The following is a 9,765-nucleotide window of genomic DNA, read 5'->3' as shown; positions in this document are numbered from 1 at the left end:
GAACAAAACCATCACTCATACTCCTGTGATTTCAGAAGCAGACTTGAGAGAAGAGCAAGCCCCATGCAATTCTGTAACACTGTCTGCTGGCAGAAAAAGAGGTAAGAACAAAAAAATTCTACATTATAGACTATATATATAATAAACATATTTTATATTAATTCTATAATTTACAGGCAGTGCCAGGGGACACGCAAACAGGAGAGGACATGGGCATATCAGGGGTCCCGTGGCAGCCGTGTAGTTATATTTTGCTGTATTTTGTATTTATTTTTATTTATTTTACAATAAAACAACATTTATAATACAATTTTCAGATGTCTTTTATGTCATTGAAGGAAAAATTATAACATTCAAATCACAAATGCTTGACAGACTCTCATTCACAAAAATGCATTTTTCTCAGCTTTCAAGAAAAAAATTGGTGTTTTGGTGAAACTAGCCTCTATTCAACTTCGGATAAATCAAGAATGGAATAAGCTGCAAACAAATGTTTTTTTTGCTTGATAAAATAGAGAGTTTCTTCTTTCATTTGAGCTATTCTGTGTTTTCAGAGTCATAGTACAAAATATTCTGTGGGTCTTGAAAGATGACTCAAAATGGCCAAAAAAGCTGGCACAAGCCACTTTCCATTTTATAAAAGGGCTGGCACTCAATGAGTTAAACACCACGGTTTGCCCACTTTTACCCCCTTGGCACATTTCAAACATTTGTGACACTTTTACAGTAGCTTCAGTTAAATTTGGAGAAAGGGCTGATTTTGCTGATATGACTGGTGACAAAAGTGATAAATAATCACGGTTTAAAGCACAAAAGTTTTCACTTTCTGTTTGAAATGAATCTTTGATTTGCTCAAACACATGTTCAAATGAAGATGTTCCGATGACTTTGTGCCACAAAACAAATGTGTTTCCTTTTATCAAACATTTTCCGCGACACAGAAATCTGCTCTCCTTCTGTTCCCTTTAAAAGCCCAGGCATGAGTGATTGTGTTTACATGTCGTTTCCTGTCACTGCGTTATACGGCCATTAATCCGGGGCCAGGATGGGATTGTGGTATCTGCACAAAAGCAGTGTCGACTTGAATAGCCCATCAAGTACGCTCTATGGTTTTCTCTCCCAAAATAGAAAGACTGAGTCACAAACACCAAAGTGATGGTGCTGTCTCTCAGCCTTTGTGGAGGGGCCAGAGAGCCACCAACAGTGACTCCCTCTCTGCTGTTTATCTGATCCTCTGGCCCGCTGTGTGCACATCGCCCTGTAAGCACCAATTGTGCGAGCACCCACTTTCTGAGAGTCACATCAGCTGATGAATTATTCCTCTTTAAACCTTGAGAGCCTCGTGCACGCCCACAGCAGACAGCCTGCGGTTGATGTTTCGATAACGACAGCGCAGAAGGTCACGATAAGTGGAGCGTAGGTCTCTGTTGAAGAAGGCGTAGATGAAGGGGTTCATTAGCGAGTTAGCGTAGCCTAACCAGAGCAGCGTGCGCTCCAGCCAGATGGGCACGCAGCTACACTCCACCCCACAGATGAAGGGTCTGGCAGTGGAGAGGATGAAAAATGGCAGCCAGCAAACAGCGAAGACCCCCACGATCACCCCCAGTGTGGTCGCCGCTTTCTGCTCCCGCTTGAAGATGGAGATGTTTCTGCGTTCACGGTTCAACAGGCGCGACAGGGCGGCGCAGTCCTCCGCCACACCAGGCGGCTTTAGGCCCTGCATCCGCAGCGCCTCATTAGCCACTGTTTCCAGGCGCTCACGGCGTGAGAAGTCGGTGAAGCGGTGCTTGGCGCCGCTCTTTCGAGCTGCCCTGAAGATCTTGTAGTACATGACCAGCATGACCAGCATAGGGATGTAGAAGGCTACAGCTGTGGAATAGATGGTGTAGCCAAAGTCTTGGCTAATGAGGCACACACCGGCTGTGTGGACGTTTTTAGCCCAGCCGCAGAAAGGTGGCAGAGTGATGGATGCTGACACCAACCACACTCCCAGGATCATCTTCGCCATCAGCTGACCATTCTGCCGGGCAGGGTAGGTGAGGGGCCGTGTGATCCCCAGATATCTGCAAGAAAAGGAGACAAAAGAAGTGTCAGCACCGCCGCTCAGGCAGCTTTTTTTCTCTTCACAGATCTAAATGCTGTCAAAGTGACCTTGATATCTGCTCAGAAAGCCTTTAATCCCTGTGCTACCTTTAAAAAGCAAAACAAGGACAGTCATTTACTCATCACGTACGATGTATTGAGATCAAACAGCTCTGTAGTAGCATCAACTACATGTTCGATTCATTTCAAAGCCAGGCATTTCAATGAGAGGTCATAAGCTCTATCACTGTCTGGAGGGCCATTAGCTGCTTTTCTTTGGCTTTGAAGGAGCTGAGCAGGTAAAGAGGGAGCCATCAATCAAACGGGCAGCTCTCTGGCTTCAAATAGCAGCAGGAGGTGTCAGAAAAATAAAGATAAAATGAGGTGTGAAAGGCTTGGATTTGTACAAAACAGGGAAAACAGCCACTATTCTCCAAATGATAAATCTGCGAGTACATGTGAGCGTGTTCTGGCTGTCTGCCCGCAGTCTTCATCAGCATCAAATGCGTCATTGATGAAAGCTTTATGTTTGACTCTGGCGGCTGTTTTCCTTGTTTCCCCTCTATTGTTAATCAAGATTAAAAGCTTTAGGGACATTGGCCAGTCCTTCTTGTCATCCATCAGTGAAGCTATCAGCACTGTAGACAATGGCTTCATCTCAGTTGGCGGGATTCTTTCCTTCATCGGTGGTTCTTAGATGTTGAGTTTACAAACCACAAAAAGGTCAAGCTCACGGTCACAAGTGTCTCTTATGTTTACATGTTAGCTTAAGCATTTTTCATGCATGGTTTTGTGCATTTCCATCCGCTGTGAGGTAGTCTTGAAGCTGCTCTTAATGTTCTGTTCGATTCAGATTAGAGGACATGCACTAATTAGATATCTGCACTTCTAATACACGCCAAAACAAGTCTGAAATCCTTCCCAGCACGTCTTAAAACTTTGCTGGCACAAAGCACAGAAACAAAAAGTTTCTTTCAAACACAAAGTTGTACTATCCAATATTCAGTTCATCAAGAGCTCACTGATTTAAAATAAGGGTGCTGTTATCTCTGCAGCTCACTGTAGCTTGTTACCAAAGGACAGCAAACAGAACAACCAGTATTGATCCAGATCAGAATCACTTAAAACAAATTAGAAGTTCAAAACTGCACTGCAGTCGAAAGCACTCAGTTGTTTCGTCTTCAACCACGATACAAATCTGATGTTTTTAATACAGGGGCCCTCACACGTCAGATTCAACCCACACCTGAGGCAGGTGACCTACATTCAACTCATGACAGCCAGTGAAGCGACCGTCATTCATCTGAGACAGGTGTCATTATTTCGTCGCCCTCGGCTGCTCTGGTGGACAGGAAGTGGCACTGAAGACCATTAGACACAGGGATTGAAAGAAGCCAAACACAGATGCCACCTTTCAGTCAAACTGTGAGTTTGAGAAGTTTAAATTTAGAAAGAAGTCATGCAGACTTGTTGTATGTGGAACTTTTTTGGCTGACAGCCAAGGTCAGCTCTACACATGGGTCTGTATGTGACTGACTGGCCTGGTAACTGAGTGAGTGACAATACTTTCATAGCCATACATTTGAGTTGCACTATAAGCAAGGATTAGTTGCACCAAAACCTTTAGCACCGTGGTCATTGTACTAGAACTGGTCCACGTTTCTGTATGAAATAAAGAATAAAAAACAACCCTTAAAGTTCATGTTGTGAAGATGTTTTTACTCTTCTGCCGCCCTGCTTCGGCATGAGCATGTGAGAGTTACGGGGGAAAGGGTTACTTGTTGTGTGAATGCTTGTATACAAGGCCTGCTAGTGGAATGATTAGCTCGGACGTAGCCACAGCACTTTTGCACTTTTGTCTGAACTTGACGTGTCTTTATTAGGTCGTTTTCACACCTGATAGTCTGGAGGACTCAGCGAGTTTTGGAACAGAAATTGCAACATTGTTGCACTTTCCTTTGGTTTGGTTCATTCACACTGCTCTTGGTCAAACGGACCAAACCATCTGAACACCTACAACCTCTGCCATAAGGGGCGTAGTCGTCCCAAACAAACGGCGACCAAGAAGAAAAGAAGGCGTAGAACAACATGAAAACAGAAATCAGTCTCCTTTTGCCGGTCTTTTTTTCCACATAAATAATGAAAATCATCAAATTTATGCCATCCTGGGGTTTTTGCTTTTGCATTGGGGCATTAAGAGCAGGCAGCAAGGTGGTGAGCTGTCCAGCATGTGGTTCTCTACATGAGACGAATAAATCAGCACCAACTACGACGTGTTGCTATGGCGTCACAGACATGAAGCGAGGTACCGACATGTATTTGAGTGTATTAAATCGCATATAAATCTGTATATCATTACTCTTCATGCCACTTCCTGCTTTGGTTCATGCGTTGGTCCGCTTCGTTTTCACACCTCAAATGAACCACACCAGGGTTCGTTTGGAAGCAGACCGAGACACACTGTTTTCAAGCAGACCAGAATCTACTTGTTTGGTCCACACCAGAGTTCTTGTGAGCTTTCACACTCCAAACGAACCAGACTATCAGGGAAAACTGACCAGAGTTTGTTTAAAGCGGACCAAACAGCTCTGGTGTGAATGCGCCCTTAAAACAAAGGCAGGGAACAACACAGAGAAGATGTTTTCGCTTGTCTGCTTCGGCACGAGTTTGCAATCTTTACACTGGGGTTTTCCGGTGTATCCAGAGGCGGCTGCTGCGGTAGCCGTTACCTCGGATGTAGCTAGAGGAAAACGACAGTTTAATCAGAACTGGACATTTCTTTTTATAACCAGAGCAGAAGGCACACTGAAAGTTTGTCTTGGGAGAGAAGATGTTTTTTGCACATCTCCTGAGCGGCCTTGAAGCTCTGCCATCAACAATCTAAGGCAGTGGTGGCCTGCACAAGAATAATGCATGTGCACTACATCATGAGTCGCTCTGATAGCCTGTCATGATTATGGCAGACAGAACAATCCTCCAACCACCTTCTGAAGATTTTCTGCCTTTTACAGCCTTTAAGAACGTACCAAAGCTTTCCAACAGGTTATACAGTCATCAGAGTGACCAATGTCAAATAAATACAGCACAGATCCCGACATGGAGCCCCTCCTTGCTTTGGGAATTGTTAGAAATGAAAACCCGGATGTGCAACCATCTTCTACGAATGCCTTTTCAGTAATGAGAAAGTTTGTGTTGCTGCTTATTTCAGGGGATATTTGTGTGTTCATGGAGGGTGGAGGGCAGTTCTCTGTGCAACTATGACTCATCCTCAGCCTTTTAGAAGTCAGAGCATTTTTTTTCCCAGACTATTCAAAATCCTCTCAGCATCTTTGTGGAGACAAACAACTGCTAGGTTGAATAAGAGAGCATGAATTTTAACACTCCATTACACCGCATCCTGCATGTGTTTCAGCAGGATGAGCCGATCTGCAGAGACCTTCACTTGGTTTGACCCTGGTGGGTTTTGACAGAAAATGATTAAATTCTACTGACCCCATGATCCAGTAGCAGGATACAGAGAGAAACACATGAAAGTTATATAATAGGGTTTATCCTGCAACATGACCTAAAAAACACATGAAGAGGTGGAAAAGTATGAATGAATCAAAAATACACTTCAGCAACACTGCCATTCTTGTCTTTCTCTCTCATCAACCAATCAGAATCAAGAAGAGGACAGACTTCTGATGTCATCTTTGTCTAAAACAATGGGCTTTTCAAGAGCCACTTTCTTCTTTATGCCACTACCAGTGAAGTTAACGTTCGTTTTACAGTCGAAAGATGGTTTAAAAGGGGAAACGATGATATGGTCATGTAGAACAGTGGTTCTCAACCGGTCAGGCATCAGGACCCAGCATGTCTCCTTCTATAGCATATCAGAAATTATCATTTTAACCTCAGAAGACCTGCGCTTTTGTTTAGAATGCATTTTTAGTTTCTTAATTGTGGAGAAATTATGTCTACACACCTCTTGAAGGTCAAGTTTTTGCAGAAAATACAGCACCAGGTCGGTTTTAGAGCGAGTGTTTTGGCTTTGTGTTGGCCTGTTGGTCAGTCGTTGGGCTGTTCAGTCAGTAAGAAATGGTAGAGTCATTTTTTTGTTTGATGATGGACCACAAGGACTTGGTAAGGCAAGCATGAATAAGACTTCCACTAAATTATGAATTTTCCTTTCTAAATTACAGTTAAACTCCTTATAACTTCAAAGAAATTTCCTGAAATTTCTGTGAAAATTCTCGAAACAGGTATCCGCCTTATTCCTGGGGCCGCTACTGTAAATCTGAATGTGGGTGAAATTTTAGGTCCTAAAGCAGAAGTACATTAAATACACGTATTCTCGTACAGCAGCTAACGATAGATGCTAACTGTGAACGACAGTTGTTTCATAGGAATTCACCTTGAATTTTTAAATGTTAATATATTTTTGTAATCCATGTTCACACTGTTTGTATTGTGAGCTGTAATAAGTAAATAAGGTGGATTTTAAGATCTTATTAATTTCTTTTAAAGCACTGAAGGGTCTGGCTCCAATCTATATACGAGAACTTTTAACCCCCTATGAGCCAACCCACAGCCCTAAATCCTCTGGCGGGAGCTACCTGGTCGTTCCAAAGTCGAGACTCAAATCTAAGGGTGACGGGGCCTTCTCCATCGGAGCCCCTCGACTTTGGAACGACCTGCCCGAGGAGATAAGGCATGCAGAATCACTGACATCTTTTAAATCACTTCTTAAAACTCATTTTTATAGACTTGCTTTTACGTGATTTTGTCTTTGTCTTCTTCCTATTTAGTTTTTATCTTCTTACAGATTCTTCCCTATTTTAGTTTAATTTCCTCTTAATCTCTCCTTTACTCCCTGTCAAGCTCATTTTATTTCCTTGCCCCCTGGCTGTTTTTATTCATTACTGTCTTCCTCACTTCATTGCTTTTTTGTCTTTATTGCTTCCCTTTTCTTTACCTCTGTTATAATATGTATCAATTTTACTGCTTTTACAGTTTTACAGCTCGTTTTACTGTCTGTTTTTGCCCTCTTATTTACATTTTACTGCCTTTTCTCGTTTCTCTCCTGTGTTGTTTTTACTCCTCCTTGTTTCTCTTTTAATTTCTCGTGTTTTAATTTTGGTCCTCTTGGTCTCCCTCTGTGTAGCTGGGTTCCTGCATTGCCTGGGTTCCTATCGTTTTATGATACTTGATGTCTGCGTCTTGCCTGCATCCATGATGTCTTAGCTGTGTAGAATGGTTTCATGCCTACACTCTGATATCTGTGATGTCTTAGTTTGCATGGCATCACATGACATTTAGGCTTTGATGTATATTGATCTTGATGAATTATTATCTCATCCATATTTTTGGTTAGTTTCTTTAAGTGTGCCGATTCTGCTGATGTCTGCATGTCACGTTCTGTCCTCTTATCTTTGCTTTGGGTTCTTGCTTTGATCTTCTGCTTGCTTCTGTACATGTCAAAGCACTTTGTAAACCCATGTTTTCAAAAGTGCTATACAAATAAAGTTACTATTATTATGATTATTATTATTATACCAAATTATTCCTGAGGGGTCTACTGCTATGAATGTGGGTGGAGTGTGGGTGAATGTGAACTTCTTGTACACTAACAATAATAGCAAAAACGCGATTCTTCCAAGGGCTTACTAAAGTGATTTAGCGTCAACAGTGGTTGCTCTGTAATAAATATTTGCTGCAATAATACTGCTTCATTTTTGTTGAATCAATAAAGTTAAATGAGCTGAAAGTTTTAAATTATATTTTCTATAATGCTCAGCACCTTTTGCTTCACTTTTGGTACTAATTATGTGACAGAGTAAAATATTTGTCTTTAACAACAGTGTTTTAAACATGCTGTAAACTGTTTGAGTGCATTTAAGATATATTTCTTAGCCAGTATAGCCAATATTAATTTATCATTAATTCAAAACTTGACATTTACCAAACTGAAGAGCTGACAACTTGAGTCATGGATAGTTTTATCAATATGATTTCCACTTTTTAAGAGGGATTATTGGATTTCAGCAACCCCACAAACTAGAAATTTTATTTGAAGGTGGTGTCCGAACACGTTTAACAAAATGTGATTGTCTATTACTGATACAAGCTAATAAGTTAGCTTGTCTAGGTTATCTGAGGTAATGTCGTCACTTTGTACTCGTTAGTAGAGGGCGGAGAAAAAACATTGTTATCCTGTTTAAGGTGAAACAGACAAACTTTACATATTTTAATGTCTAAATTGCTCTAATAATCACATTTCACATCTCGTTTCTCCTATTTAGATAGAAAGGACCGGAAGTTGCACCCATATTTCACGCAAAGAATCATGGAGGCTAGGAATAAGGTGGATAAAAGTAATTAAGTATTAAAAAGTACCCAAAATGTTTTCAAGTATTCCCAAAATGTTTCAGCCTTAACATAAAGCCTTAACATAAGAATTTCCCATGAAAGGTTTTCAAGGAACTTCCCCAAAATCTTCAAGCTAATTTTCACTTAAATGTCTTCTCAGATTCCTAAAGAAAACTGCAAATACATTTCATTAAATTCCATGAAAATTGGAGAAAATTTCCCCAAAACTTCCCACACAAAGCTCCGAAATTTCCATTAGATCTTCCAAATTTAAAGCAACAAATTCTCAATCAAATTCCCAAAATTTTTCAAATAAATTTCCAAGAAATACATAAAATTCCAAATCAAATTCCCCTGAAAAGTTTCTATCAAAGTCTGGAAATTGACAATTACATTTCCCAAATTTCCTTGAAAATGCCTGAAAAGTTCCAACTTTCCTGCGATTGACTGGCGACCAGTCCAGGGTGTACCCAGTCCTTCGCTCCATGACAGCTGGGATAGGCTCCAGCCCCCCCGTGACCCCCAACAGGACAAGATGTATAGAAAATGGATGGATTGAAGTTCCAACTTCCTCAAAACATCCATACAAATTTCCCAATGCCCATGAAACAAATTCTCTAAAATTGCTTAAAATTTCATGGCAGATTCTCTCAACATTTCAAACCAATCACTTAAACTTCAATGAGCATTCCTGACAACTATCTCAAAAATTCCAGTAGCAGAATTTATTACTATGTTGTGGGAAATGTAATGTCATATGTGCACACAGGGTCTGATTGAGGGGTAAAAACACAGAATTTTGTATGAAACCACACATCCTTTCTAGAAAACAGAACTCACCGATGGTAGAAGAAAAAAGTCATAAAATAATATCAAGGTCAACAGCAAATCACCTTCAGAAAGAAAGAATATCATCTTTTGTTGACATACTTGGACATACTTTTACTCTTTGTCATTGTGAGATTTTGCACTCTTACATCTCTCATGATCTCCTGACTCCAGCTGCTCAGGGCTGCACTCAGCTGTGCATCACACCAGAAACACATCCAGTAGACAAAAGAATTTGTGGGTCAGTGTGCAAGCATGGCTAACACAACATAAAACTGTACTTCTTTTTTAACATGCACCAATTTAGGGCAAAAATGCAAGACTCAGTTTGCAACAGTCTTTAGAGCTTTAACATTGGCACAGCTGACACAGAGTCTCATTAGCATTTTTTTTTTTAATTCTCTCTTTCTGATCACATAAAGAATTCAAATGCATCATTCACATTGCTTCAGCTGTTTCCATGACATCTTGAAGAGAATATCCAACAGTTTAGTGACTAAAAGC

At 40.8% G+C, this 9,765-nt stretch overlaps 1 protein-coding gene across 1 annotated transcript in view; it reads right to left on the bottom strand.

Annotated features, from left to right (window-relative positions):
* Positions 1–544: 544 nt before the first annotated feature.
* Positions 545–9,765, bottom strand: part of htr7c (5-hydroxytryptamine (serotonin) receptor 7c) — a 56,640-nt gene continuing 47,419 nt past the window's right edge. Inside the window, exon 2 of the mRNA XM_041786894.1 lies at positions 545–2,063. Within this exon, the coding sequence (XP_041642828.1) occupies positions 1,325–2,063 (739 nt within the window). The 3' untranslated portion in view covers positions 545–1,324. The remainder of the gene's footprint in view (positions 2,064–9,765) is intronic.

The sequence above is a fragment of the Cheilinus undulatus genome, linkage group 5 (genome assembly GCF_018320785.1).
Source record: "Cheilinus undulatus linkage group 5, ASM1832078v1, whole genome shotgun sequence".
Taxonomy (NCBI): Eukaryota; Metazoa; Chordata; class Actinopteri; order Labriformes; family Labridae; genus Cheilinus; species Cheilinus undulatus.
Note: the sequence above shows the minus strand (reverse complement) of the source record. Positions and strands in the feature narration are given on the sequence as shown.